Below are 26,672 nucleotides of genomic sequence, written 5' to 3' on the forward strand. Positions count from 1 at the left end.
GAAGCTCACTCTTTACTGATGTCTGACTATAGCTATTGTGTCCCTGCAGTGCGCCTGCCATGCTGACTCCAATGTCTGGTTCCTCGTCCGCCTCCGTCACGTCCTCTGATAAATACGCTGTCTTCAAGCAGCTGTCTGTGGATCAGCCTGCCGAGCCTACACCCCCTGCCTCAGGTACCTTCTTTACCTCACATATACTGGACGGTATGCTCAGAACATTTTGTGCTCTCCATGAAATGCTCCAGCCAGGTGAACCTTTAAAAGAAAATATGATGAAGTTAGGCGGTGAAAAAATATGATCCTGAGCTGTTTAAACCAACATATTAACACAGATAATGTCTCATCTCTCATTGGTTTCCACACATTTTACCATCACAACAGAGAAATGACTGATTTCCAAAGCAGCTTAAATAAGGGCACCTTCAGTTTTATGTTAATATTTTTAACTTCTGATAAGCCTTCTATAAAAAAAAATAGTTCCAGTTTAAAGGAATGATACAATTTTTGTGAGGTTGTATAAAGGTACTAGTCAGTATTATGATTTAGTAACATGGTAACATGGAAGCTAAGCAATTTACTGCAGTTGACAAGGGTAGCAGCAAAAGACCATATCAGTTAAGTCCACGGTATATTTAGAATATTTTCACTGCTGAACCTGTGTTCAATACTCTCTTGAAAGCCACCAGACTCCTTTGACAAAAACAGTAATTTTACCTTGCAAAACATGCAAGTTGCTATTCTATCCTCACTTTCATTGGTTAGTTTAGTTGTGTTTATGTGTGACTTTTGCTGTTTTAAAAGCGTGGTTCAGATTATCCAAAGTTTCACAATAACATAAACAAACTAACAGATCAAGGCAGTAGTAGACCAGCAGTTATCATGTCCTGTGTGGTAAAATTACTGTTGTTGTCAATGTAGTCCTGTGGCTTTGAAGACAACATATTAGGATATAACGGCTTCAGTTTCCGACGGTAAGGTAAAGCACTGAAAGTATACTGAATATATAGCATTTATTTAGCTGCTGCCCCTGTCCACAGTAGTATATTGCTGAGTTTCAATGTCAGTACTGTAGGAAATAAAAAACTGACTGATAAGTAGCTCAGAGCCCACTTCAAATAATCTGACCTATCCATTTCTGTTTTTCTGTATTTTCCGTTTATACATTACCCATTCATCTTTCTTTGTTCTGATCCAGATATTGGAGATAAATACAGTGTGTTCAGACAACTTGAGCAGCCTGCTGACAAGAAACCAGTTGGTAAGAAACTCAGCCACCCCTCTTACACATTCAAGTCTCTTTCTTTCTCTGAAAAACACACATATTAGCAAAACTCTTGTTTTATGTATTACATTTCAGGGTGTTTTTTGAGACAAATCCTTTTGGCCACTTTGCCAAATGACAATTAGGACCTATTGGGCTCAGAGATGGTCCCTAGTGTGAGATTCCCTCTTATTAAACCTTGTATTATAACTTGGGTAAAGTTGTCAGGTCACTACAATGCCATATTTTAATGCCATTTTTCTTAACACTGTATCTTGTTTTGCAAGCCTGCAGTGTTGATATCAATGTGTTTCCCGTCCCTGTTTCATTAGAACAGTTTCCGATGGGGACAGCTCTTACAACTCCAGTAAGTCATGCTTTGCGGTGACCTTTCCTTGGCATTGTCAGGCTCCATCTCCTTAATGAGCCCATTAGTTATCTCTTTTCCACCGTACAGCAGCAGTGTGAACAGATTCCCTGTTTCGGTCTATGCATATATTATACCGCAGTAGATTAACAACCGCTAAAACTCAAGAATGCATTCTGACTTTTTTCTTCAAGGTTTATACCAGCGGCTTGTTTCAAAAGATTTGAGACAAAAATATTCTGTTGCGAAAATGTTTCAGCTGCTCTTTTTTAAAGCCTATATATAGTTCTATCATTGCAAAAAACGCCCATCTTAACTGGTAATTTAGTTTCTATTAGGTTTAAGTAATTTGTCAACAAAATATGAAACAACCCGATATATATATAATGCTATTCAATTTAGGACCATAACAAATACTTACCACTTGCAACTCATCAAATGAAATAGAACATGTTTATTTTTATTGGCTTACATCTCTACTCAAGTACACCTTACATTTGGTTAAACATATTTAGCTAACCTTACCCTTAAGTAGTAAAGTGTTTTTGTACAGTAAAAAAGTTTAAATAAATAAATAATTTATTTTTCTATAGAATTTATGCAGGATACTTATCTACCAAACCAGTAGTAATGGTCAAATCTTAAATATACTTACTACTATACTATACTTAACAAAAAAATGCTGCAGTTGCATTGGCAGAAAGTTGACCTCCAAATTTCATATAAGAAAAACAATAACTTGTTAAGATGGATTTTTTTTTGTTGCAGAATTGCTTTTTCACGTTCTGTTCCATTGTGAACAGTACATTGCATGGTAGTGTGGATGTATGTCTTTAGATGAGGTAGGTTTTTTTTTTTCAGTATTGTGTGCTGTTGGTTTGATACTCTGCAGCCCACTGTTCATCAGAAAACTGGAAGTTTACAATGAACATTTACAGAGTGGCAGAACCGTAACTAATCCACCTGCTTCCTTTCTTGTAGGATTGTAAAATAACAGAATCATGACTGGTGCAGCTGTCAGTTTCCCATTATGTCTCTCTGCCATGATAGATATTTTTTAATGATCTTAAATTGTTCTGTTTTGTTCCCAGGGGAAGGATTTGCAGATTTCAAGTCTGTCAGCGCTGATGATGGCTTCACAGACTTTAAAACCGCTGACAGCGTCTCTCCATTAGACCCTTCAGATCAGGCCAAGATCTTTCAACCTGCCTTCCCTTCTGCTTTCCCAACCTCTCAGTCTCTACAACAACTACCACAGCAGCAGCAACAGCCAGCAGTGTCTCTTTCTCAGCCCAAAAACCCTCTCAATATGGCCGACCTGGACCTTTTCTCTTCTATAGCGCCCTCTGCTACCGCCCCCACTGAGACAAAACCCAGCACATTTCCCTCAGTGTCTGTGCCCCCCTCTCTAGTGCTCCTACCAGGTGGAGCCAAACCTCCAGGGGGAGGTGCAGATGAGTTTGGTGATTTTGCCCTCTTCGGCTCGTCCTCTGATGCTGCTCAAGCTTCAGCAGCTGGAGGAGCTGTTGCAGCGCCTCAGGACGACTTTGCAGACTTCATGGCTTTTGGTAGTTCTGGTGGGGAGCCTAAAGGCGAGAGCAGCAGCGTGGGAGTCCAAGGGGAGACCTCCACTCAGCAGCGGCCTCAGCAGAGCTCAGACAAGTACGACGTATTCAAACAGCTTTCTCTGGAGGGAGGCTTGGCCTACGACGATACTAAGGAGAGTGGCGGTGGCTCCTTTTCTTCTCTCAAGAGTGACACGGATGACTTTGCTGACTTTCAGTCCTCGAAATTCTGCACGGCGCTCGGGGCTTCGGAAAAGACTCTGGTGGACAAGGTGGCCGCTTTCAAACAGGCCAAAGAGGACTCCGCCTCTGTCAAGTCCCTCGACCTCCCGTCCATCGGGGGGAGCAGCGTAGGAAAGGACGACTCCGAGGACGCACTCTCAGTACAGCTGGACATGAAGCTGTCGGACATGGGCGGAGACCTGAAACACGTGATGTCGGACAGCTCTCTGGATTTGCCGGGTCTCTCAGCCCACCAGCCCCCCGCTACAGGTGAGGAACTAGTGCGATTGCTCTGGTGAGGCCCCGTCACAGTATTATTATTATAATTCCAAGGCCAGCAGTGGCCTCTCCTCCTCAGTGCCCACAGTGACCACCAAACAGGCGGTCAAAGGGCAAGTAATGAGGGTGTAATTCAATTGAATTTGCTCAAATAATGAAGACCGTCGTAACACTACATGAATGACATATCAGATTAGACGCTTCATATATTTCATTCTACATTTCATCATTCATCTCATTTTATTTATTTATGTATTTATTTATTGAAAACCTTAGTTTCTTCCTCCCTTCTTTGTTTATTTCCATATTTCCCCTCCTCCCTCCCTCCATGCATATATTATAATTGTAACAACAGAAATGTCCTGGCCCATATCTGTATTTATTTACAAATGAAGAGTGTGTGGTTTTGATGTGTTGGCAGTCATAGTTCAAAGATGAGGTCCCCGCCTGCTATCTGTGTGACTCGGATAAGCGCCCTGTTTGTTGTGTCCACGCTGCAGCGGCAGACACCGTGCTTCCTGTCGGTGTTCCTTTTGTCTCCAAAGACCAAACTCTGCGTGTGTGTTGTTGAAGATTCGTGCAACGCAAACAGAGAGGTTGAATTGAATACAGACGAGTACAGGAGGTTGTTACGGCGACGATCGTCTTGTTTATTCTCACAGGTTTCGCACAATAGGCTGCGGTCTACCAAAGGCATTATCTGATAGCCATCGTTCACCTTTTTAACTGCTGTTAAATTTAGTTTGTGCTTGGTGCGTATTATATAATAATTTCAATTAGTTGAAATGTATTTATTTCCTTAGATAGCAAACAGGAAAGAAGCTATTTTGAAATACAGCAGTAGTGAATCGCGACACAAAAGCAGCTGAGATGTTTTTGGTGCATCATAGCTTGATGCAATACAATTCCCAGGCCAGTGTTTGAGTTTGAATGTGTGCTTTTTAAATCTTTATGTACGTCAGTTATTGTATTACCTTGCAGTATTTCACCCCTACCATGCAGTATTATTTGGATCAAAAGGCCCTCTGATTATGAGACATTTCCATAGCATGTCGGCTTTTTCTCCCCTACCTCACATCCATGAAAGTGGAGGTAAAGTTAACATAAAACGTGTTGTTGAAGGTTGTTTACTAAAAGGAAATTAACCCAGTTTCGGTAATTATCAGGTAATGTTCATGTCCACTCTTCCTGTCCTCTTCTCTCCAGTGCTCATCATTTATTGATAGAACATATCACCTTCCATGTCATGGCTCATGTTTCACAGAAAACATTCAAGAACATTCTTAGTGTAACCGGAGACAGCATCGAACTGTTGTCAGGTGAAAGCCTTGCAATTAAAAAACATTTGTTATTTTCCTTTTTTAAACTATTTGAAAGCTTTTCTGCAAGTTGAGTCTTCACCTGACAACAGTGACACATTTTTACTCATGCAACTTTCTGCATGTTTCTGAGCTTTAAAACTGGGGTAGGCAGTTTTCTTGAAAATCAAAGGAAAACAGCAGCTCTCCCCTCTGTCCTAAGCCCGTCCCACCAGGCAAGCGCAGGCATAATCACATGGTTCAGACAGTAACCTGTATGGGTACTATGTGTTTTATTGCGTTAACTGTCAGACTCTTTTTGATGAGTCTGTCTTCCATTTTTTGGGTTGTTTTGCAGTTCAGGCAGCTGTTGTCAATGCTGGAATAGTAACTTTCTCTGTAGGATTTTCCCACATGGATTCAGGCTTGCAGCACCTGAAGGGACGTGCATGCTCGTCTGCATTTGTAGAAATGTCTAAAATAACCTGTGATTGGCCAAAGTCTCAAATATTCTAAAAGGTTATTGAATGTCTGCCCAATTATGAAGAAAACTGCCTACTAAAGCTTTAAGTATTTCAACATATCAGTTAATTATCAGTTAAACATGTATACTGTATCATTTCATCCAAGGATCTAAAATATCCTCTTCCTAATCAGAAGAAATCATAAATGTAAACATCCCCATTGCCTTATTTCAGTTGCTTTACAGTGGAGGAAAGGAAACTGGCCCCTCTGTACTGACAGAGTAAGATGATGTGTTCAAACAAACAGTCCATGGAGCTGCAGCAAAAACAGCTGATAATAGTGCCCAGTTGAACATCGATACATTCCTTTTAAACTACTGTAACAGCTGCTCCACTTCTCCCTCTCACCGTTATTTATCCGATCTTCTTGTTCTCGGAGAGCTCTGGGACTAACCTGTTGTTAAAGTGTAGCAGGCCGAGCAGTTTGAGCACCTCACCATGCTTTGCACTGTGTTTCTGGACATGTATCTTAAAGAGACAGTATTTCTTTTGTGATGTTCCTTTTGAGGAATCTGTTTTTATTTATTTATTTTTTTACCGTTATCTGTGATATTGCAGCATGAATTATCATGTGCGGCTCTACGGTCTGGCTCTCTGAGAACATAATGACGTTAGTATTACCCTTCCTGCCTTGCTTTTTGCTGCAGTGTGCCTGCCTTTTCAATTTGTGAAATTGACAAGAACATAATACAAGATACCATTTTATGCATAACAGTATTGCAAGTTGTTTTTATCGAAGGAAAAATGTATACATACAGATTTAATAGTGTATTTTTATTACAGGAATACAAGCTCTTATTATGAAAGACTCCTTGATCTTGTTGTGATTTGCCAACTATGTAAATTAAATGTAGCCTACAGTATTAAGTAAGATTAAAATATTTTTAGGTTAACATTCCAAACTAAACATTATTGTCTTGAGTAATAATGATGTGCTATTATTTAGAAGAACATAAGAGTTTGTGCACATTAGCCTGCTTTGACAAACAATCACTGTAGCAAGAGAAAAAGGATACTGTCTCTTTAAATCTGTTTCTGCATCTGTGATTGGATGTAATTGAGGTCCTTTCTGGGATGTCAGGTGTAAGGATGGCCCTCTTTGTTTTCTGTAACCCTTTGAGTGCTTGAACAAGATCACTTCATGTGTTTACATGCAGATTAATGCAAATATTGTGATAATCTCATTTTGCTATTAGAGTAAACACCAGGACTAAAATCGTATCTTATAATTGTAAATGTATAAAGACGGCTGCATCTTAAATTGTGGCTTTTAAGTCCTCACTGCTCCTAAAGTGCAGTTTACACAGCCTTTCCTGATTTATGGGATGCTCTACCAATTTCTCCCCTCAGGTCCTCAAAGGGTTAATGCTTCCTGCCTTGAGCTTGTTCTTTGAATTATCTTTTCAACCTGGCTTTTCAAGTGTTCTGTAATCATATCTTTTCCAAAACACCTGTTGCTTTACATCCTAATAGTAAAACAAAGTTTGTCATCTCCCCAGAAATTACTGATTTTAGTCTGTGAATGTGCCTTCTCATTCTGGTTCCTGCTTCTATATCCTCGGATAATCTTTGTTTTACCTTCTCGCTGTTTGTTTTCTTCCTTTTCTCCTGACTCTGCATGCCCTTGTATTCTAAATGACTGAAATCTAATTTTACAAGTGTTAGTTTGACAAACCTCTTGTAATGATAGACCTCTTTCACAGTACTTTGTGACCTTTCTCTCTTTCTCTCTACTCATGTTGTCGTAATAAATATTACTGTTGGTATTGCTGAAATGCGTACCGTCTTATTTTCTCCTTTCCTTTCTTGAGAAGCCGCAAAGTGATCTAATGACACGAGGCGTACAGCACTAGGTCCTTGTCAATTTCACAAATTGCTTTTTGTATCTGACGGTTCTGTCATGCAAAATAGGAAGGGTTCGACAAGGTCGATTTGTGCGTTTGTGAGAATGTGTGCAAGAAACTGAAAGGAAGACCTGAATATTTAAGTGTTGACAAATGTGTGCATGCTGTGTCAGATAGTGTTAGTCATAAAGAAACTGATCACAACACAGTGTAAAAACAGAGCAGATGTAGTGACAGGAAAGATCTTTTATTGATGTTGTTTGAGCCTTGATACAACATTCCTCGGGTTGCATTTAGTATGAAAAGATCTACTCTGATTATTATCATTTGGAGAGCTGTTTGTCATCAATGTGAACAGCAAGTGTTAGCCAGTGGAGAGGGAATTGTCCACTACAAAAAGGCAGCGTTAGTATCCATTGTGCTTCAGCAAAATGACGGCAGTAATTTTCTTCTCATAAACATGATTCAGCTCAGACATCAAAACAACTTGTTTACCGTTTGCGAGATAATTTATTAAACACAACACTCAAAAATGTGGGTGAGAGGATGTATTACAGCTACAACAACAATAATTAGTCAGGCGCTAGTATTATAATGAAGAAGTCGACATCATAAATGTGCTGAATTTCGGTTTATGTGTTGCAGAATTTGTTTTCACATCAACAAAATATGGGAAGGGTCCATTTACAATACATCTATTCTTGCCACTATTGAATATGTAGTGCAGTTGATGCTACACAAAATGCTAGTTAAGTCCTAAAACGTTTCATTGACCACCACAGAAATGTCAGTCTGATATATTAAAACCTGGGCATTTAAAACTAAAACTATCTGCAGGGCTAGACACCACTAGAAGATAAGTGGGGAAGTATACATTTAAATTCCCATCATGAGAAAAGAGGTATCACTTCAACTGTAGATAACTGACATGATATTAATCCAACAGTAATCTCAGTCCCTTGTCCAGGCTCATTAATATCCTTCCTATCATGACAGCATCTTTGCCATTCCTAGGAACCATCGGTATGTCTGTGTTGTCATTACAGAAGGAGACGACATGAAATTTGACCCCTTTGGGACTTCGGCCCTCAGCACCCTGGCCAGCTATGACTGGTCAGACCGGGAGGAATGTGTGCCCGGTGAGGTCAGAAAGCCGCAGGGCTTTGAAGGAGCTTCCCTTCCATCTTTAGCACCAGCACAGAGGAAGGAGCTGACCTTTGGCAGCACAGAAAACATCACAAGCGGCTCCGTAGCAAAGATCACAACCTCCTTCCCCACCGAGGATGGCTCATCCACAGATGACAAGTTTGAAGCCTTTGTTGATTTTGGCTCAAGCGACCATGGAGGCGTCGATGACGAGGACGACTTTGGGGACTTTGCAAGTACTGTTTCTGAAAAGTCTGACTCGCCGGCTGCCACCGCTGAGGCTGGCTCCGAGGGAAACCAAAGTGAGGCTTCTGATGAGTTTGGAGCCTTTCAGGGGGACAAGCCAAAGTTTGGCAAGTCTGACTTCCTCAAAGCCAGCTCTCAGACCAAAGTCAAGTCCAGTGAGGAGATGATCAAGAACGAACTAGCGACCTTTGACCTCTGTGTTCAAGGTGAGTCACAATCATGATGAACCTACTATAGTATGTGTGTAATATCAATATCAGTATCAATTTAATTCATCAGTCATTTATCGAATATCACCCTGGATTGTGAAAAAAATTAAATTGCAGTTTAAGTAGTTCTTCTGACATTTTTTTAACCAGTCAATCTAAAATAAACATGTCTTAAACATGATATTTGTTAATGACAACAGATTGCAGCCTTTAATCAGTAGTTTAGAAAATGCATATAATGTATTTTAAAACACCTCATCACAATTTACCAGAACCCAAGATGACCTTTTCAAATTGTTTTGTCCAAAAAGTTTTATCATTTACAATGATATAAAATAGAGAAAAGCATCAAATCCTCATATCTGAGGAACGGGAATGAGTGAATGTGTGCATGTTGTCATCTAATTTTCTGTGGATTAACAAATCACGAATTAACAAATCTTTTTCAGCTCTATAAAGTGATGTTATTATCATCATTTAAACCAAACAATTCATGTTTTCCATTAACACTACTGGTCAGTTCTAAACCCTTGGCCCTAAAATGGCGCAACAACACTCTCCACAAGCATCTTCTCCCACCCCGCCCCCACATGTTCGGCCCTATCAGATCTGTAATAAAGCTGTCAGACATTAGATGGCAGTGTTGAGATGACAGCTCTGCTCTAATGGCTGGTGAGATGGATTAGAGGGGGCCAACAAATCCATAAGCACAAATTAACCGTATCCACTGAAAGGCTGTTCGTTTTTTAACTGCTGTTTGCTGGTGTCATGTTCCACGAATAATTTATCAGCGTTTCCTGCACTGTGATAAAAGCCCATTTGCCCCATAGATTTATCTCCCTGTGCTGGATTTAATTTGTGTGAGAAAGAGAGCTTTACTTTTTCTCTTCGCCCAGTGGAACAGTAATCTGATCATCATGGAGCTTCTGGGTTGGTGGGAGGATGACGCATGTCTCTGTGGGTGGTGGAGGAGTCGGAGGGGGGGTAGATTACCTGTGTCTGGACAACTCTCTCTCATACACGCACACACACACATGCACTGCCAGCCCCACTGGAATAGCCTATGTTTGTTGTGGTACCCTGCCAGGATTTTGTCTGTCTGTGAGCCCCTATGAATAATTCATATCTGCATATTTGTGCCTCTGTTTTGTACGTAATTATTGTTTGTCACAAATTAAGTATTTACTCATGCTGTCCTTGTCCTGGAGGAATTAGCTGCAACAGAATGGAAGTATAATGATTGCAAACTAACAGGTGCATATCTCAAAATGAGTCATCGCAATGGGTTGCTGAACTGATATATAAAACCATTTTTAAAAAAACGTTTAAATATAAGTTTGTGGTTCTTGCTTTGCCTCAGGCTCCCATAAACGCAGTCACAGTTTGGGCGACAAGGAGATTGGACGTTCGCCCCCATCTCCGGCTCCAGAGCAGCCCTTCAGAGACCGATCCAACACTCTGAGTGAGAAGCCTGCTCTGCCTGTCATCAGGGACAAGTACAAGGACCTGACTGGGGAGGTGGAGGTGAGGAGGGCCCGGCGTTAACTGCAACACATTTTGGAGCTGTTATCAACCGCCAAATTTCAGAACAATACTCAGGACTGAAAGGCTACAAAATACAGACTTTTCCTTCTGTTCTGTTCTGCCTTTGTGTTCATTTGAGATAATTTTGTTCTGTGTTGTTGCAGGAGAGCGAACGCTACGCATACGAGTGGCAAAGGTGTCTGGAAAGCGCTCTGGAGGTTTGTATTTGTTTGCGTCCTGTGCCTGACCTTTTCCCATTGCGAGACTTAATTGTTTGAGTGACAAAACGAATGTTATTGAATAATTAAGATAACCAAAAGCTGCTGAAATGCTTTTCGACCTCAGGACATTTTTCATGTTGAATCGGGACAAATAGTTTTCTTTCCCCCTGCAAGCACACCTCTATGATTTATATTTAAAGCCATTTTTAAAGTGTCCTTAAAAAATCAAACAAGCCTCAGCACACCTAAATATGTGCCAGAGGAAAACTCAGCTTGAATAAAAATGAGAAAACTCACTCTCTGGACTTCTGCTGGAATATTTATTAATTCTGATGAGGATGGTGTCAGACCCAGAAAAAGTGTCTGTTAGCCAGAAACTAGTCCATGTGAAAAAAGAACTTTGATTGTTTTGTCAGCAAGACATCCCAAAAACTTTTTAAAAAAGGGTGAAAGCATATTCTTCTTCTCAGCAGTTATAATTGTGATGAAAATGTATTTATGTATAAGGGTTGTCCTCAACTAAAAAAGTCTTGCCTATAATCGACAGATGATTAAATATTTTATTTATGTATTTTTGCTCATTGATCCCCCTGTGTTTAAGCTTTATGTTGTAGGAGTAGCATAGGTCATTTGTACAATATTGAGTATTACACTGTTTGGTGTCACCCCTAAAATGTATGTAGTGTATATGTCATAACGCTGGCTTCTGTCTTCCCACATTAAGGTCATCACCAAAGCCAACAACATCCTGAACGGCATCAGCAGCTCCTCTGTCTGCACCGAGGTCATCCAGTCCGCTCAGGGCATGGAGTACCTGCTGGGTGAGGAATCACAAGCCTCATGCACACACATACACACCACCACCATAAACAAGCCCAGCACTAGCTGTATAGTGTGAACAAGAGGCTGTTAAAGAACCACATGTGTGGCCTTGCACCCTCTGAAGGACAGAGAGGACAAGATTAAAAGGAGCTCTGGTGTGATGGCTTATCTCCGCCTGGTCTGACAAGGTCCTGCTCCCTTATTGTGCTTCTCTGCTTTTAATGAGCTACCAGTGGCAAACAGTGAGCATCCCAGAAAATGGAACAAGAAGACTAAAAAAGACATGTTTTTGTGATGTTTGTTCTTGTATGTTCCCTTTGACAGGCGTGGTGGAAGTGTATCGTGTCACAAGACGCGTGGAGCTCGGCATCAAGGCGACAGCCGTGTGCTCCGAGAAGCTGCAGCAGCTGCTGAAGGACATCAGCCGCGTGTGGAACAACCTCATGGGCTTCATGTCGCTGGCCAAGCTCGCTGTAAGATGCTTGAATTTTACATAAATATGGCAGAAGACAGGACAGTTATACAGTTAAGCTCCCAAACAGAGAAAAAGATAAGATACAACTTTATTTATCCAGAGAGAAATCGTTGTGCAGCAGTTGTAGTACAAGTAAGAAATGGTGCAAATAAAATAAAAAAATATATATCAATAAGGTGCTGTCACAACTTGGCTCTTGGCACATGACGTGTGTCACAATGCCAAAAAATGAATGGGTTAATTTATTGTCCGCAGCTTCTTTTACATCTATTTTACTTCTATTATCTCACACTCTTCAAGTACACTACACTAATACACATGATGATAAAACACTGTGGGTCAATTCACAATAAAAAGGCTGCCAATAACATAATGAATGTTAGCGAATCCAATATTGTGGGTCCATTAGCTTAAAATCAATGATTCATTGATTTGGTTGCGATGTAGCCAGAGCCTTCTGGTAGTCTGCTGTTCAGATCAAAAGGGATGACAAGGACTATATAGATTTATTTATCCAGCTGTCTGTGAAGCAGAAACAGAGAGGACACAGTCTGTCCTCGTCCACAGAGCCAGCAGTGGAGCAGTATTGTTTTTCAGACTGCAGAAGATAAAACACACAGTATCTCGAGGAAAGGGAGAAAAAGAAAAAAGGAGCTAATGTTTAAATTAAGCATGTAGGTAGCTGTTTCTTTTTAAAAGAACAGAGACAGTTATGTTGGTATTGTTTGTTTTTCCTCCACATAGCTGAAGTCAGGCAGAGTCTTTATGAAAAGTTGATGATGCTCTGAGATGTTTACTGTAAGCAGACTTGTTTTCACTGCTGTTATTAAAAGAATAGAAATGACTAAATTTTGCCCTGTGGCAAGAAGTTAAATTTGTTTGTTTGTGTGTGTGTGTTTTTTGTGTGTATGTAGCCTGATGAAAGCTCCCTCGATTTCTCCTCCTGTATTCTGAGGCACGGCATCAAGAATGCCAAGGAGTTGGCATGTGGGGTGTGTCTGCTCAACGTTGACGCTCGCAGCAAGGTTTGTGCTCACACACACTCATAGAATAACCATTAGTGGATACATTTTTCATAGATGTTGTTGTGCTCATCCACAGCGGATAAAAACTGACATTTCTTTGACTTTGAAACGTTTTGCAGAACAAAGAAGAAGGCACTATTGGACGTCTGTTTAAACGAGTATGAGAAATTCAACTGTCACCCAAATCTCATTTCACTCTTTCATGCTGGGGGCCTCGGGGGGCCTATTCTCTTCTTACCGGCGAGCCTGGTGGGGGGGCCAAAGTGACAGGATTCACTTCCCTCCACTGCTTCTCTTTTATAGACTACCAGTCGTCTATATAGAAATGCACTGTAACAAACACAAATTCAAAAAAACATCAACCAAAGCCACTTGAATCAGTTGACCTGTCTTAAAGCCCCGCCCCTCTTAGTTACTGTCTTATGCCTGTCAAGCTTTCCGTTTCCCACATGGTGCTAATGCAGTTTGTAATGACTCAGCAGCTTTTCATCGCACCCATTCTTAATGTGGCAATAATTTCATTTCACTTTTGTGATCAGTAGTCTGTTATCTTCTTTTATTTAAATTCCTACTTTGGTAACACTTTTATATAGCCTGCCTGTAGGAGTCAATCTTCATGACATAATAGCTATAGCTTACTAGCTATTATGCTTCTTTTCTATGTTGCCAACTCTTGTTTCATAGCTATGAAGACTGGATCAAATTCTGAATGTCCCAGGCAAAGACTGAGCATCCTCACCAGCTGATGATCCATCTAAAAGCTGTTACTAGTACTATGTATGTAAGATCAGATTTGTTTTTGCTTTAACAGGACTGGCTGCTTAGTTTGTTTGTACTTTAAAAGTTACAAATGAGAAAATGCTTTTAGGATAAAGGCTAAATAGTATGTAATGCTATATCATGTAACCGGAGTTGCAAGACTGTAAACGTCCCTATATTTAACAAACAGCATGAAAGAGCAAAATAACTTTTGGCTAAACTCTGATAGCGACCAGCTTCCACACAGTATAGAAATACTATGCAGGATATGGTAGTTGTTATAATGTAACCTGAAGCTGCACAAAATAAAGTAGTCAGTTAATTATAGACCTATTGACTTTTGAAATAACTCTTGGTTGCTAACTTTACTTTAACAACTATGCTAATTAGCGTGACATGCTAATGATTGCAGCTTACTTTAGAGGAGACAAACACACTTTAAAACATTCTTTAGACTTTAGTCCTGTGGGGATTTTTTTTAAAACATACCACCCTTCAAACTGTCTTCATGCTGAGTTATTAGAGCCACATTCACACTGCGTCACCATGTGAAGAAATCCAATGCTTGACAGGCCTGATCTGCAAAGTTGTGGTTGCTAAGCTATAATTGGACACTCACTGTTCAGAGGAGGGGCTTAACGAGTGGTTACAGCTTTTATACTGAAGGATGATTTTAAAAAGTGTCTCAGGATAATGTGCATGCTTTAAATTAGTGAGAGAGGAACAGTTGTCACTTTGGCCCCTCTGGGTTGGTTCCTGCACTCTGGGATTGGTTCTTCAAGTTCACAAAGGTCGTCACTTTGTCTTGGAAGGGTTTCATTTTCTATCCTGTCGCCTCTATCTCGAGGTAACTGCTCACCTCACCACTTTCGGCTAACAACCATTGGTGTTTCTGATAAGTGTACAGTTATTAACTCGGACTGGGGCGCTATGTGCAGAATTGCTGTATGTCTATCTCCTCGCCTACGGTGGCTGTGCCTTTCATTGACGTGGGCCATTAATGGTATTCTCGGACCCTGCGGTTGAGAGGGCAGGATGATGGCGCTGATTGTTTCTCATGTTCCCTCTGCTGCTCAGCCAGAAACAGATGGATGGTCCAAGCAAGATATGGCTGACTGAGAGGCATCTCGGATGCGAGCAGATGTGGCTTACACATTAGTCATAAGCAGGGAGTGCAGCTGACAATAGACCTGCACACACAAACACACTCTCTCTCACCTCTCACTCTGGTGTGCATTGAGGCAGGCTGAAATTAATGCAGTTTTATTTTGTCTCTGTGCCACTAGCATGAGATTAATAACCCATCTTTTAATTGCATTTTTGGCAAAGCCACACTGGTAGGAACGAATAAAAGCCAAGTGGAGAATAGCATCCCCTCGGAGTATAATGAAGTGAAAGAACAGCGTTGGCTACAGCAGACGGCACTGATAGTTGCATTGTCCTTTAGTGAAGAGGTACTGATTTGTTTTTCAACCAAAGGTATTGAAGGGAGGAGATGTTGATGTTGCATCAAAGAAATGTGAAAAATGCTTGACAGCAGTTGAACGTAAAGGAGCAATGTCTAGGACCTGGGGGGGATTTATTGGCAGAAATGGAATACAATATTCACAACTATGTTTTCACCAGTACAGAATCACATGGAACTAGGAGCTATTGTGTTTTCGGTAGCTTAGAATGAGGCCCTTATATATACATCTTTAGCGGATTTGGAGGTGTGGCCTGTAAATTCCTATGAAAGTTGCTAAATGGTGCAAAAAAGTTTGCATCTAAGATTTACCAAATTTCCATGCATTTTCTGCACCTAGGGGCCAATAGAGCATGCACACCAGAGACAACCTGCAGCAGCTTCTGCTCATTTTATCACTCAAAGGCAGTTATGTTTTATCATAAGTGCTACTTTTCAGCTAATGATGCTCCAGCGCTTCAGCTAAATGATAAATGCTAATTTGAGCAATTACTGGGAGAAGCACTGGAAAGGATTTTAACTTGAATAATTTAGCATTTCTGGCTATTTGTATTAATGCAGGTTTCTGAAGTGCCTTTAGGTTTTGGATTGATTATTCTGTGTAGCTGTTGCTTCAAGAAGTAAGACAGGAGTGCTAACACTCCCAGCCTTTTTGCATATATTTCCCCCAAATGATCCATACACTCAAAAATTTAAGTTTTTGGTGGCCCTTCTTTGTCACAGCCTGCTGAATTATGCTTCAGCTTAGCAGGGTTCCTACACAGTCGAATGCTTGGGTAATACCAGCCCAGAAAAGATTGGGAAATGACAAAATATTTTTCTGAAAAATTCCAGAAGGGAAGAACAAAGAACACAACACAAATCTCTGTAGATTTTGTTGGGCTTTTTTCTGAGTAAAGAACTTTTTTTTTTTTTTTTTTAGCTCTGAACGAGACCGGCTGCTGGCTCTGACAGTGAAAGCAGAAATGTTTGGGTTAATCACGGTCAGCAATCAAGTGCTGTGTGAATGTGAAAGTTATTCAGTCTGAAATTGGTTATTATGATACAGGCTTTGGAAAAAGAAAATAGCATTCAGGTACTGCTTCTGTCTGACCTCCACAGTCTGAATGTGAAAGTGCTGCGTATATTAACATTAGCTAATCACACACAGCAGGCATTGCTTAATAGCTGGTGATTTAAATCACCAAACTCCATAATTTATTCAATTTTAATCAGAAGAAATGCACAATTTAATAAAAGATGATGATGTAAAAGTGGAATGATGTAGCCTATGTCACCATCGGCCCGTGTGGGCAGAACACCCTTTAGGCGAAATGCAAGGATTTAAAGCTGGGATAGGCAGTTTTCTGGAAAAAGCCAAAAAGGGAGAGAAAAACACCCAGTATTGGACACCACAGCCTTCTTCATTCAGCTCTCCTCTGTGTCGTAAGCCCATCCCACTAAGCAGGCATACAGTAACCTACAAGTCATTCATTTCAGTCGTCCAGGTCGTGACTTTGATCCTGATGACGTTATATAGTAGCAATCCTGTGAGAACTATCATCCCATTTTCTTCGTAAACTTGTGCCTTTGAGATGACAGACTGTGATTTGAGGCTGGCTTTGGTCAGCAGAAGTCTAAACTATCAACATTATCTCTCCAACACTTTGCCCATATTGACGCATTTTTTATCACATTTATAGTCAGACTCTCTTTTACACTCTTTTTGAGTCAGTCGTCTTTTTGTTGAGTTGCTTTGCAGTGTAGGTAGTTATTGGCGATGCTGGAATAGCAACTTTTTCTGCCAGATTTTCCACCATTGAATCAGGCTTTTACCATTTAAAGGGACGTGCATTGTTGAGCAAGTGTTGAGCATTTGTAGAAAAGCTAGTAGGAACTCCCCGTCTCTGAAACAGCCTTGTAATTGGCCAAAGTCTTCTATTATGGGGTAGATTTCCAAAGCCTGAAAACAGAGTCAAGAGGAGGTGCAGAGGCCTTCTCCCTGACCACTTGAGCCAAAAGCCAAAGAAGTGTTTGTTGTTGTTGAAGCAGCAGCAAAAAAAACATGATCAAGTGGTAAAAAATGGACAAAATTTTGTTGAAAAGTTTATATTTATTTTTATGTTATTTGATGATCATATTTTCAACATAAAACAGGTTCTACATGATCTACTGGGTAGACTTATTGGTAAAAGTGCTCAAAAGACTGAAATCCTTCACATACATCAGTGTTATATGCTACTTTACAAGTGAAGTACTATCACAGTAATGGTGTACTTCAGAGACAATCTGCACTGATCTGCTACTGTGAGCATTTGGACTGAAACATTTAATCAATAATTTAGATCATTCGCAGCCAAATTTCTTGAGTTCTGCGATGGAAAAAGTGGAGGACCTCAGAGTTGTAATAACTTGGATTTTTTTTCATGTTTTCACTCACAAATAAACTGGGAAAAGGGATATCTGTCCTGGTGAAACAGCTGATGTAAATGTTTGCTTGCTGCTTGTTCTGTTCACACATTTCTTTGCTCTGGGCTTTGCACGAACATGCTGACTCCTCTTGTGCTTACAGGCTTTGACTAAAACAAAACAAAACAGGAGGTTAAGGGTAATCATGCCTCTTGTTTTAATTTGTAAAGAGTAGTAGAAATATGGAAACCCAGTTAGTGGATTCAGGTAATTTTGTATTGTGATCTAACCTTGTGGTGGCTCAGTCTGAATCCTTAACCTTTACATGCAGCTACAAAGGTCAGCTGAATTAGTGGAGTTATAGTTTTATTGCACCTGCTCCAGCTTGAATACTCTCATTTGTGCGTCATAGTAGAGTAGAGCGGTGTGGCTGTGAGTCCAAAAGGCTTAATAATACATAGCATCTGTCTAAATTGGCCCACATTCAGTGTCACACAGGTGAACTCTAAGAAGAAGTCAGAGTGTGTAAGGGTGAAGAGAAAAGTGCAGGTTTGAGAGGGAAAGGGCTCTGCAGTGCAAGGAGGAGGCATCACAGTGCGTCTTTGTCTGACCACCGTTTCATTTAGCATCCTCTCCTGCTAACATTTTCCAGCTTTGGCAGTCGTAAGTGCAGGTTTGTGGAAACAAGTAGGCCAGGGCACAAAAGAGCTCCGAAAGGAAATCGCTCTGCTTGTGAAATGTGAGTTCGTGAGAAAAAGAGAGAGGAAAAAAAAAAGCAAACAGCAGAGAGTGGAAATGTGTCATTCAGTTTGTGTGAGAAATCCTTCATCCAGCAGGAGCATCTGTGCTGCATTCAGGCAGGTGGAGATGTGTTTGACTTAATGGTGTGCTGTGGTGCTGTATTTTGTATGCAGTAGTTGCTTTCTGCATGCCTCTCCTTCTGTGTGGGAGGCTATGATTCACTGCACATGACTCATCCCTCTCTCCCGGCTTCAGCTTCCAGTATTTCACCAGGGATGCAAACTCTTAAGCAGCACATCACACGCATTAGCATCTCGTGATTGCACACACACAGCACCCAAGTGGGGATCACATCGCCACATTTCATTTTCAGAAGAGCTACAGTTTATTCAGTCATTCAAGTTTAAATACTAAGTTCAACAAAGTTTTTCCGGTACAAAAACAAATCATCTTCTGAAGCAACAGGTTTCGTCTTTCCACTGTTGGAACAGACAATAACGGAAATGACATCAAGTCCAGCAACCTTACTCTTAATGAGACAATAAACACCAGCATGTGACATTAGTTAGGGTTAAACCAACCAAATCCTCTATGATAATCCGTTTACCATAAGAACTGCAGATGTAGCATCATCTGATTAGACATACGGCCTCAAGGCAGTACCAGCAAGAAGACGTCCTCATGCTTGTCTGTCTTGATTTGTGTAATCAAAGAGGAAACGTGTGATAAAACAACATGCATCAACATGTCTTTTGTGATCTATAATTTCAGGTAAATTTCACTTGTCATACTTTTTTTTTATGACATATTTTATTATTTCATTAGACGTTTTTATGAAATGTTTTGTGACATAAGAGACTGCCTTTTTATGACATTTGTTTCACTTTTTTCTTTAGTCACACTATATATCATTTTTAATGGTATTTTTAATGTCACACCTTATACTATGACTTTTTAACCTGTTACTATTCAGAAGTCCCGTTGAATTACATAAACTGGGCATCAGTGGAAAGCTGAGACTCTTGTGCATCCAGTGAGCCCAGTTTTCTTCATGTGGGATGACGTTAGTCATCAGTAGTAGCCAGTTCATTGCAGTGATGGCATTTCTTGAGTCTTGACCTCACTGTATAAAATAAGCTGCTGTGACCTCTAGGATAATCACATCCTCATGACTTTACAACCATAAACTAGAGACCTAGAGCATGCAGAGGATGTGCAGCTTTCCTAGGTATATTGACAATAAGGGAGTTTCTCAGCAGTTTGGATGACGAGCATTTCTGTTCTACAATCGCAGAAATCTCCAAAATGACCAAAGTCTTTAAACCCAAATCTCAGCATGGATTCTTCTATGTTGTTCCAAAGGTCTTGATATATTGATGTTATATTCTTGAGGTTTTTTCTGACCATTTTTATTGATTCGCGATATGAATAAATTAGCATTATTGAGCACCAAATGTGTGTAGCAAATGGTATTAACCCAAAAATTGTTGCAACAACTTATGGGACATAGTTGAACAAGGACTTTAGAAAGCGTACACTAATGTTATGACCCTTTATTTGCCATAATAGGCTTCAATAATTAATTAATTAATTAATTAAGTGATTTTAATTAGATGTTTTTGACCAGAACAACTTCACACACAGGCTGAGCTTTATCTCAAATTAATCTTCAGGTTCACAGGTTTCAGAAGATGTACTCACTTCTATGTGGCATTCTTTGTTAATTTGCTATCTCCCCCTAAACATCCACTGCCCACAACCACCAAAAAGGTCTTGAACAATAACAGGTTAATGAAACATTTTATTGCATATTATCTTAATATGCTTTCTTAGTGAAACTTTATGGCATACTATAATATGTCTTTTGTGACCTATAATTTCAGGTAAAAACGATGGCAACTTTGTGTTTGTGCATGGGCCAAATTTAATTGTTTTTTATTAGATATTAGAATCATGCTTTGGTAAGGAAACATTATACCAGTTGGGTTGTGTGGGCAGCTACAACCTCAATGCCGCACACTTGTAACTGAATCTTAAAAGCATATACAGCGTGTAAAAAGATGCCTTGCACTGTGCATTCACAAGGTCTTAGGTCTCTGTGTCTCCCTCAATGTCATGTGGTGTTTTTTTGTTTCTTCATCCACCACAAAGACAGAAGTAACAAAGATGCTGCGCTTATTCCACAAATTTAATTTGAAAATGCCGTAGTTCTTCGGAAACCTTGTTGATTTTCTTGAGATTTATGTACTGTAGACTCTTTGTGTTGTACCTGTTTTCAGTTATGTATCATTTATATGCAGTGGATGTTTTGAGCCCTCTTTTCCTCGCATGCAGTTATAAACAAATAAGAAAGTTTGTTTTTTCCTAACAGATATTGCATGCTTGAAAACCCATGAGTATTGAAATCCTTTTCTTGCCAGAGGCTGCTTTTTTCATGCGTAACGTGGCTGAAATGTACAGCAGGGTCACGACTATGAAAGCTGTGTACCACAGTGCTGCATGTGAATCATGCCATGAATTAACATTGGTGTGCATCTTTAGTAGAGCCCGAAAGATACAAGACAGATATTATCGGCCGATATTGCCGGAATCAGTGTATGTGCCGTTATGAAAACTTTTACACAATATATAATGCAGCAAGTGTTGGTTGGTGTGATTTAGAAATGGTGTTTAGCTATTAATTGTTTTTAAATAGTCAGCAATTAACTGAAACTGAACAGTAATTATATATTATTATTTATATATATGTTTTGTTTAACTCCTATTCATTATTTTCTCAACTATCATTTATAGAATTGGCTAATAATGTTTAATATTATTTAATAAAGTTTTAGCCTTGAGATAGTAGCTTTCTGGGTACATTTGCATAGTAGTGAAAAATCTGTGCACAATACACATAAAAAGGTCTATTCATTCCAGTTAAAAAAAAAAATTCTATATCAGCCACCACATCGGTTATCGATGAATTTTCCACCTCTAAAATCATATCGTTTAGGTTCTAATTTTTTATTATTCAAGGATGTAGGATAGTGATCATGAAGAACAGATTTATAAGTGGCTGATAAATTATAGTTGTGTGTTCAGTTTCAGTTCAGCAGTAGCGAGAGCTAAAGGCAAAAGAAAGAGTCTCACTTCCTGTCCATATCTATCCTTCCTCCTCCTCCTCCTCCTGTGTGCACAGATGGGCTTATTGTCTCTGTGATCCCCCTGTGTAATATCTCACCCTTTCACTTTGACAGGCGTTCAACTCAGAGACGGACAACTTCAAGCTGCTGTACGGGGGCCACCAGTACCACGCCAGCTGTGCCAATTTCTGGATTAACTGTGTGGAGCCCAAACCCCCCGGCCTCATCCTGCCTGACCTGCTCTGAGCTCTCACCTTGGACTGAGAGAAAGACATTTAATGTCACTGGATCCCTCTCTATTTATGTTACTCTTTTGCCGCAACTCAGCTGTCACTCAGTTCTGGTAGTTTGTTAAAATTTAAAAACTTTTCTATAAATATTTACCATCCACGGTGTTATTGTTACACTTTTGTTCTTCTACATGAATAGCTTCAGGTCAGCTGTATCACTCATTTAAATCAATGACTTATGATGCTTTTAAGAGATGATCCCCACTGCAAACAAGCAGAGATTACTAAATAAGCAGGTGAAATATTTAAATTATTAGGTGTGCAATATCATTAAAAACACTGGAAGACAAACATGTTGAGTTTTTAATGTCACTTGTTGCTTTGTTTTTGTTTGAGAGGATATTTATTCATTACTCTCGCTTTTCCCGCTAAACCAGAGGTGTTGAATCATGAGCCCATTATTGTACTTGAATTACATTTGCTGGTCTGGTCTGTTTGCTGGAATTCTGTTTTTTTTTCTATGAAATCTTTTAACATTCAAACTGAGGCAGGTGTCTACCTTTTTCTGAATTGTGTTGAATTGACTGCTTTGAATGTTTTCGTTTTCTTTGCACTGTTGAGGAGAATGGGGTATTTAAATTGTGTATTTTATAATGGGGGAAAAGTTGGGACCTGAGGGGAACCATGTTAACGGTTTTGTTTTTGTGTCTTGGTGTTGTGTGCAACTCGAGCTGAACATCTGGAAGAAGTCAACTGATTCTGAACTAAAATTGCAGCAGCACTTTTTGTATATTACAGTGTTATGTATGCTGTAGCATTGTAATTATGATTAACTGTAATGTGAATGTGATGTAAATAAAAATATTTACTGTTTATATAAAGTTTGAGATTATTTATATTTGACATTTTTTATGACATTTTTATGACCAATTTGAATTTTTTTAGGAGATTTTTTTACAACATATACTATGATGTTTTAAGCAGATTTTTGAAGACATACTAAACTTTTTCATGAGATTTTTGACGTCATACCATAGTATGATGTTTTTATGAGATTTGAGGTTTTCTGGAGGTTTTGGACAACATTCGATACTATGACTTTTTCCATGAGATTTTTAATGACATACTATATACTATGACTTTTTAAACATTTTTGGAAACATGCTATAGAATGATGTTATTCAAATTTTGACAACACTGCTATAGTGAAAACGTTTTTATGAGATTTTCGATGACATCCTCAAAATGGTTTTCATATAGTCTGCTGATACATGTAGTAGAGTGGCTTTCCAGAAATTAACACAAGAACATATTTTGAGATGTCCAAAATGTAAAAAAAAATAAGTCATACTATAGCATGTCGATATTTTTCGTAAAAGTCATGAAATTTTTAAATGCCCTGATACTCTCAAAATGGTCTGTTAATACATCTTGTAGGATAGCTTTTCCAAAAAAAAAAAAAAAACACCATATTTTGAGATGTCCAAAATTTGAAAAAACAAGTCATACTATATATAGCATGTCGAAATTTTTCATGAAAAAGTCATACATTTTTTACATGTCCTGATACTCTCAAAATGGTCATATTATAGTCTAGTTATTACATGTAGTAGGGTGGCTTTTCCAGAAATAACAACAAAAAAAAACACATTTTTTTGAGATTTGAAATTTGAAAAAAAGTCATACTATATAGCATGTCCTATTTTTTTTAGGAAAAAGTTACAAAATGTTTAAATGCCCTGATACTCTCAAAATGGTCTGTTAATACATGTAGTAAGGTGGCTTTTCCAGAAATAATTAAGAAAACACCATATTTTGAGATATCCAAAATTTGAAAAAACGAGTCATACTATATAGCATGTCGAAATTTTTCATGAAAAAGTCATAAAATTTTTACATGTCCCGATACTCTCAAAATGGTCTTATTAAAGTCTGTTAATACATGTCATAGGGTAGCTTTTCCAAAAATAACAAAAAAAACACATATTTTGAGATGTCCAAAATTTGAAAAAAAGTCATACTATATAGCATGTCCTATTTTTTTTAAGTAAAAAGTTACAAAATGTTTAAATCCCCTGATACTCTCAAAATGGTGTCATTATAGTCTTGTTAATACATGTAGTAGGGTGGCTTTTCCAGAAATAACAAAAAAAACACAATTTTTTGAGATGTCCAAAATTCTAACAAAAAAAGTCATACTATAGCATGTCAAAGTTTGTCATGAAAAAGTCATACAATTTTTAAATGCCCTGATAAAATTGGTCTTATTATAGTCTGTTAATACATGTAGGGTGGCTTTTCCAGAAATAACAAAAAAACACTGTATTTTGAAATGTCCAAAATTTGAATGTTTTGACGTTTTTATTAAAAGTTTGATGATATGCTATGGTATGACTTTTTTTAAAAAACATTTTTGACAACATACTACATATAGCATGAGTTTTTTTTTCATGAGATTTTTGAGGACATGCTGTAGTATGACTTTTTCTTTTTAGATTTTGGACATTTAAATTAGATTTTTCAGGGCATACTATATCTTGACGTTTTCATGGCATTTTTGACAACATATTATACTATGACTTTTAAAAAACTTTTTTTTGACATTTTTATGAGATTTTTGATGACAGAACACTGACATTTTTGACGACATACAATAGTATGACTTTTATATGAGATTTTTTTTTGACAACATACTTTTGTATGCCATTTTTAAAAAGACATTATACTGTGATGTTTTTCAAATTTATGAAGTGTTTTTAATGTCATACTATATCTTTTATGAAGTGTTTTTATGGCATACTGTCCTATGACTTTTTATGGCATAGTGAGAGTAGGATCGATCTTCTAATTTAACTCTGGTCAATAAAGCAAATAATTATATTTTCCTAAAATGTCTTTCCTTTATCTTGTACACACAAATCAGCAGTCTTGGACTTGTGTTACAAGAAGTATTAGTGTAGGTTTTCTGGATTCATTTATCATAAATTTCTGTTTAAGTACGAGTGTATTACAGCCTTGAAATGAGTAATTTAATTCACTTGACTTTTGATATTAACCTGCTTCCCCGTGAAGCTTCCCCTTCCAAATGCATGAATGTTTCTGCACATTTCCACTCCGTCATTTTACTCCATAATGTACTTTCTCTCCGGCCAGAGAGGCCTCATCTCCATCACTTTGCGACAAAATGGAATAAATTCTCCTTCGACATGTCTGCCGGGCCATCGCTGGCGGTTGAGCTCAGCCAATCAAATGAGATGTCTGGGGGCTCTGTGAAACCAGTCTCATTATCGTTCTCACACTTGTGTTCAGGTGTGCTCTCCAACATCCATTTTATCTCTCGCCATCCCCTAATTCATTTCCTGCAGAAAATGAATTCCTCTCCTCTCACGGTGAACACCAGGATTAAAGAAAATTACAAACGTTGAAATCAATTACCGAATAAGGCTGTGTAATTCGCAATGCAGACCGCCTGTGCCTGTCATCTTCATGCCTATTGTCTGCCATGCTGAAATTATCACTCTGGGAGAGAAGCGAGATTGAAGTGATACTGTGCAGTATTGACTGCTGCTCTCAGGTATTTCATGGCCATAGTCAATCACATTTATTGATTAAAAACAGCTGCTTCTGCACGTTAAGATTGCCTTCACCCATGTGAATAGAGCTGCTTCCTGCTTTCCTATCTTCTAATAACATTTCCATTTTACACAGATTTTAAAAAAAGAAAAGAAAAAAATAAGGTAGTTAAAAAGGGAAAACCTGCTGTGATTAAACTCTGACAGTAGAGAAAGATGTTAAAAATGAGTTTCTTCTGCTCATGAGGTGCAACATTGATCTACTGGCTCTTCCCCCCAACATACACACAACAAATAATTAATTAAAATGATCTACCAATTAATCAAATTAAATTACACCTGGCTCTGTGTTATGTGGGTCTGCTTTTGAGTACTGCACTATGGAAGAAATTCTGCAAATGTATTTGGCGACCTTAATAAAATCTCTAGGAATGACTGCACTGGTGGACAAACTATGTAATGTCTAAACTAAATGACCTCAAACATACCAGCATTTCTGTAACCGAGCAAAACCAAAGCCCTACAATTCAACATTATGATCATTTTGGGGAACAATAATTTGTGTATTCTAGTTTTCTTATTGTCAACAAATTATACAGGCTTTCTCTAAATACTCTTCAATGTACCTGGGCACTGTAGTTTTTATCAATTGTGACTCAAACAGGAGTAAATTGTGGGGAACTACTTTCAGCTGCAGTGTACATTTGCTGCTCTATAATTAACAGCAGCAGGACGGTGTATGTGAAATTAACTCAAAATAAAACTAGAGTGGCTATGTTCTTCTTGTAACACTTGTAAGATCAACTTGTTGTTTGTTTTGGTCTTTTCATGGGATTGGCTGACAATAAGAAAATAAAAACATTATCCTTTAATACCAGTCCTCTCTTTCACAGAAACCTGGTCCATCATTCCAAAGGCGACGCATGAGTAGATTTATGATGCCTCAATTTCACCAATAATGGACCTGGACACAAATATTAGTCATTTTCACTGTTGAGATGTTCAGTACAAATTGAATATAGCTCTGTGGCTCACAATCTTTTGCCTCAGTGTGCGCTCTATCAATCAGTTCAGACAGTTGAGGCTTTAAAAGGCGACGGACAATATGAGTCAGTGTTACACCACAGAGACAACACACTCATTCAGCTGCTCACTGAGGAAGAATTATTTGTTTCACTGCAGACCAAACTGTATCAGCCAACGTCTCCTACTGTGCTTTAGATGATCTTTACTCTGGCTTTGAGGGGTTTTTTTACTCACTCAACTCATATTTTGTTCTCAGTTTTGGGATCTTTATATCACAGTTTCAATTCTACATTTTCATGACTTATACATGAAGCACTTACAGGATTTAAAATCTGTCC

At 38.8% G+C, this 26,672-nt stretch overlaps 1 protein-coding gene across 4 annotated transcripts in view; it reads left to right on the forward strand.

The window, feature by feature from the left end:
* synrg (synergin, gamma) overlaps nt 1-22,617 on the forward strand; it is a 40,063-nt gene extending 17,446 nt beyond the window's left edge. For 3 of the 4 annotated variants that reach the window (XM_059330760.1, XM_059330761.1, XM_059330763.1), the window contains 11 exons: nt 50-174; nt 1,196-1,258; nt 2,720-3,685; nt 8,407-8,958; nt 10,322-10,485; nt 10,650-10,703; nt 11,431-11,527; nt 11,853-12,001; nt 12,918-13,028; nt 13,148-13,186; nt 21,621-22,617. In XM_059330760.1, the coding sequence (XP_059186743.1) occupies nt 50-174; nt 1,196-1,258; nt 2,720-3,685; nt 8,407-8,958; nt 10,322-10,485; nt 10,650-10,703; nt 11,431-11,527; nt 11,853-12,001; nt 12,918-13,028; nt 13,148-13,186; nt 21,621-21,752 (2,452 nt within the window). In that variant the 3' untranslated portion in view covers nt 21,753-22,617. The remainder of the gene's footprint in view (nt 1-49; nt 175-1,195; nt 1,259-2,719; nt 3,686-8,406; nt 8,959-10,321; nt 10,486-10,649; nt 10,704-11,430; nt 11,528-11,852; nt 12,002-12,917; nt 13,029-13,147; nt 13,187-21,620) is intronic. The other variant, XM_059330762.1, reaches the window with a different exon arrangement.
* Nucleotides 22,618-26,672: the final 4,055 nt, after the last annotated feature.

Source organism: Centropristis striata, chromosome 4 (assembly GCF_030273125.1).
Source record: "Centropristis striata isolate RG_2023a ecotype Rhode Island chromosome 4, C.striata_1.0, whole genome shotgun sequence".
Classification (NCBI taxonomy): Eukaryota; Metazoa; Chordata; class Actinopteri; order Perciformes; family Serranidae; genus Centropristis; species Centropristis striata.